The sequence below is a fragment of the Gymnoscopelus braueri genome (assembly GCF_963280865.1).
Source record: "Gymnoscopelus braueri genome assembly, chromosome: 18".
In the NCBI taxonomy this organism is placed as follows: domain Eukaryota; kingdom Metazoa; phylum Chordata; class Actinopteri; order Myctophiformes; family Myctophidae; genus Gymnoscopelus; species Gymnoscopelus braueri.
Genome location: NC_137618.1, coordinates 33,688,950 through 33,693,055, shown reverse-complemented (window position 1 = coordinate 33,693,055; position 4,106 = coordinate 33,688,950). Strand labels below are relative to the sequence as shown.

Sequence of the window (4,106 nt, the reverse complement as noted above, 5' to 3'; positions counted from 1 at the left end):
CCACCAAAGTCCTTATCAAATTCTAAGAAGTGATCCCTCACTCTTCAGATAGTCCAAGGATATCTCGAGGAGAGGAAGCACTGGGAGTGAAGACTGGCACACTATTTTTTTTTATTTACTGCGAATAATACATATTTATCTCGGTTTATTTTTATTTTGTTTTCAACACGAGGGAGGAGGACGTTTACAATGGCAGCAGTTGCTGTACTGCGGAATGAAACACTCCAGGCATTTCTTCAGGTTTGTCTCAAAGTTTTTGTTTAGTTCAATCACTCTCCTTTTTAACTTTAAAATGCTTTTTTTAATCTGATTTCCATTTGGGCTTTGGGATTCATACAAAAAGCCTACTTTTATGTGCTATTTATGAAAGTTATTGCGCAATTACTAGGCTACAACAATCTAAATATTATAACAACGTCAACGTTGTTGTCAATTACTCGAATTATAACAACTTTACGGTGATGGGTTGCGTTTATCACTCAGCCTATGGAGAAAGAAACTGTCAGACACGTCTGCTCTGTTTTATATAAAAAATACATTTAAAAAAAAGAATTTGTTTTGTTTTGTAACTGTAACCAACAAGGAAGAGTCAAAAATGATGCTCATAGTGATGGAAATGTATTTGTTCTGGTTATTCAGGATCGAACACCAAACTCTTCTCCGGAGAATTGCAAGCACTCCCCACTGGCTCTCCTGGCCGCCACTTGTAACCGGATCGGACATCATCACCACCACGGATCGAGCCCCGCTGACTTCCTCCAGGTCCCTTATGACCCGACGCTATGTTCGCCCTCGCGATTATTTCATCCGTGGAGTAACGAGGGGAATCCCCAGACAACTCTCACCAACAACTCCACTTTCGGACTATCCTCCAAGCCCCAGCTCTCCGCGCACATCCAGGGCTCGTTCAGCGCCCACCACCACGAGCTCCCTCTCACCCCTCCGGCGGACCCCTCGTATCCCTATGACTTCTCCCCGGTGAAGATGCTGCCTTGCTCCATGCAGTCTCTGCAGACAGCCTGCCCTCCCACGTACGTCCCGGCGGTTGCTTACGCAGCCCCGACCGCTATTCCGGCTGCGATGCCAACTTTCGTTACGGGACCCTCTGGCCTTGTGCATCATCCGCAGCAGAGACAGTTGTCCCCGAACCCTGGCGAGGATATTCCGTGGTGGAGCCTTCAGCAAGGGAGTCACGTCAACCACCACGCGTCCCTCGCTCCTCATCGTTTCCAGCTGCAGAGAGGTTTGGTTCTGGGACATACGGACTTTGCGCAATATCAGACTCAGATCGCCGCTCTGCTGCACACGAAGTCGCCCCTCGCGACGGCCCGGCGGTGCCGGAGATGCAGGTGTCCCAACTGCCAGTCCTCCACGTCAAACGACGAGCCCGGGAAGAAGAAACAGCACATCTGTCACATACCTGGCTGCGGGAAGGTTTATGGCAAAACGTCGCACCTCAAAGCCCATCTCAGGTGGCACTCTGGAGAGCGGCCGTTCGTGTGTAACTGGTTGTTCTGTGGCAAGAGTTTCACCCGGTCGGATGAACTCCAGAGACATCTGAGAACTCACACGGGGGAAAAGCGCTTTGTCTGCCCGGACTGCTGTAAGAGGTTCATGAGGAGTGACCACTTGGCGAAACACGTGAAAACTCATCAGAACAAAAAAAGCAAGTGCCACGACAACAAGACTATTGATCATGTCAAACGGGAAGATACCAGGAATATGTTGTAGCACACACCGAGTCAATCAGAAGATTAGTAGCTATCCACTATAGTGCAATAATACAGTTCTATATTAGTACAGAGTGAGTACAAAGTGTACAAAGTGAGCTACATTATAACTAGGATATTTTGTTGGTTGATTTCTTTTACCGAAAATAGTTTCTAACATTGTTGGTCTGTGCAGCACATTTTTGTATATAGTCTCATAAGTTAATTTGGGATCATGGAAAAAACCCGTTCAGCCCATGAGTTCGAATTCACTGTCTATATCATCAAGGAGGACAAGTTTTCAACTTGTGTTTGATCATTGTCTTCGGTGGAAGATTTAACTTTCTTGTAAATTATATTTAATAGCTTTTGTTGAATGAAAGTGTCAATTGTTGCTCCTTATGGGGTGTTTTTTTTAGCATGCTCTTGAAAAGATATGCTATTGGTGAAATGACCCAAATACTGTGTGAGAATAAAGAATATAACATTTAGCTCATTTCAGAATAAATTCATTAAATCGTATAGCCAGTGATATGTTTCATGGTCAAGAGAGTTAATGTTTATGCTGAGTTAAACTGGTTATGTGTCAGAGACACAATCTCTCATGGGTTTATTCAGTTTTGTCAGTGTTACATTTTCTTTATTTTCTCTCTTTTCAAAGGGATATTATTAATGGGACAACGTTTTAGAGTGGTAGATGTCAGAAGGTGTGTTGATTTTAAGGGAGTAATTCACTCAGAATATTAGAAATGGCTGTACCATGAAGTTGATGCAAATTTTAATCCAAAATAGGGAGGATTGTTTTTTCTCCAGTGTAAAATCAACTTTATTGTGGTTAATAGTCCACTGGGGTTGCTGTATTGTGTTAAATAAACTAAAGCTAAAGTATCCATCATAACCTAATGAGATGATGTGATTGGATTGGGTTGCCTTTGAAATTATCTGTTGGGAGATGTATCCTGAATAAATTGGGAGCTACACTGCTTAAATGTTATCACACCAAAAGTTAAGTCTTCATGGAAGTCCTATAGGAAAAATAATGTTTCGCAACCCAGTCAAAGCTGATATGAAGCTCAAGCGGGTCAGAGATTGTGCTCCAGGTGTATAGCAAGGCACATGAAAATAATCACAAACCACTGTGTTACTCAATGGGTAAAATCTCCATACACACTATATCAAACTAAGATTCTGCTCATTGCACTGGTTCATTTTCACAGTTTAGAGATTTTTGTGTTCTACAAATACAGTATGCACAACTTCAATGAAATGCTGTTTCTTAATATTCCCTTTGAAGGTGTATAAGAAATCATTGGCACAATTTGTAATTATCAGTGCATGGTGTTCATTTCACTGCCTTTAGAATTGACTAGGATTGATTGACTAGGATCAAACTGAATGCTCTAAATTTGGATAAATTGTGCAAAAGAAAAAACTGGAATACCTCTCGTATTCTATTGTTCTTTTTTTCTTTTCTTTTTTTTACTTGAACCATAACTTTACATACCATAGAACTATTACCCTGGCTGCATTTCCAATGTCAGCCACAGGTTTAGATAGTAGATCAGTCACAATTATATGGAAACATGTTTTCTTTTTATGGTTAATAATAACAATAGATTCATGTGACATCATGTGAAATTGAAGATGTGCGTGAAACAACAGTCTGATGTGTTACTTACCATCTTGTGAGACAGCTGATAGCAGTTCCCAGACATTTTAACCAACCAAATAATTGGGCTAAGAGCCTAGTCTTATTTACAGCAACAGCCTGGGGGAGTAAATGGAAAGCCAATGGAGGGAGGATTGTACACAGCACTCACACCTGCACTTGTACAGTTGATTAATTAGAAATTCTATTTTAATATCTGAAGGTTAAGTGCCTTGCTCAAAGGATGCTTTGAAGGGTGCTGTTGAAGGATTATAGTACTTCTTGTTCACTTCATCTGCTTAAATTCACAGGTGGACCTGAGAATTCATCACAGATGGACCTGAGAAACTGGTGACCTAATAGGCAAAAATAATGATATATATATATATATATATATATATATATATATATATATATATATATATATATATATATATATATATAAATAAATAAATGGAGAAAAAAAGTAATGATGTAATCTTCAGGCTATGTACACCTACAGTATAACTCCACAGCACGAAGATGTAAAGATAATTGAGCTACTTATTGATAAGTAAACAGCATGGCTGGCAAAGACCCCAGTGATATCCTGTCATCAATCATAGTTACTCTAGGTCTGAAACCACTGCTGATATTCATTTAGATTTGTAACGGTCAAGTTTCCACCGCAAGAGCACCCCCTATTATAAATGGCTATGTCGCATTAACAATTCCTTTTTACCACGATTTGTTACTGAATGCAGGGGAAT

General features: G+C 40.5%; 1 protein-coding gene across 1 annotated transcript; it reads left to right on the top strand.

The window, feature by feature from the left end:
• The first annotated feature begins 69 nt into the window (after positions 1-69).
• On the top strand, positions 70-2,438 carry sp5a (Sp5 transcription factor a). Its single transcript, XM_080456800.1, has 2 exons — positions 70-240; positions 640-2,438. The coding sequence occupies exons 1-2, from the start codon at positions 190-192 to the stop codon at positions 1,729-1,731; spliced, it is 1,143 nt and encodes a 380-aa protein (XP_080312926.1). The 5' UTR covers positions 70-189; the 3' UTR covers positions 1,732-2,438.
• Positions 2,439-4,106: the final 1,668 nt, after the last annotated feature.

Excerpts from the sequence above, each read along its gene's own strand:
- sp5a (XM_080456800.1), top strand. The coding sequence starts at position 190 with ATGGCAGCAGTTGCTGTACTGCGGAATGAAACACTCCAGGCATTTCTT. Across the intron at positions 241-639 it reads CACTCCAGGCATTTCTTCAG|GATCGAACACCAAACTCTTC; the intron begins GTTTGTCTCAAA and ends CTGGTTATTCAG.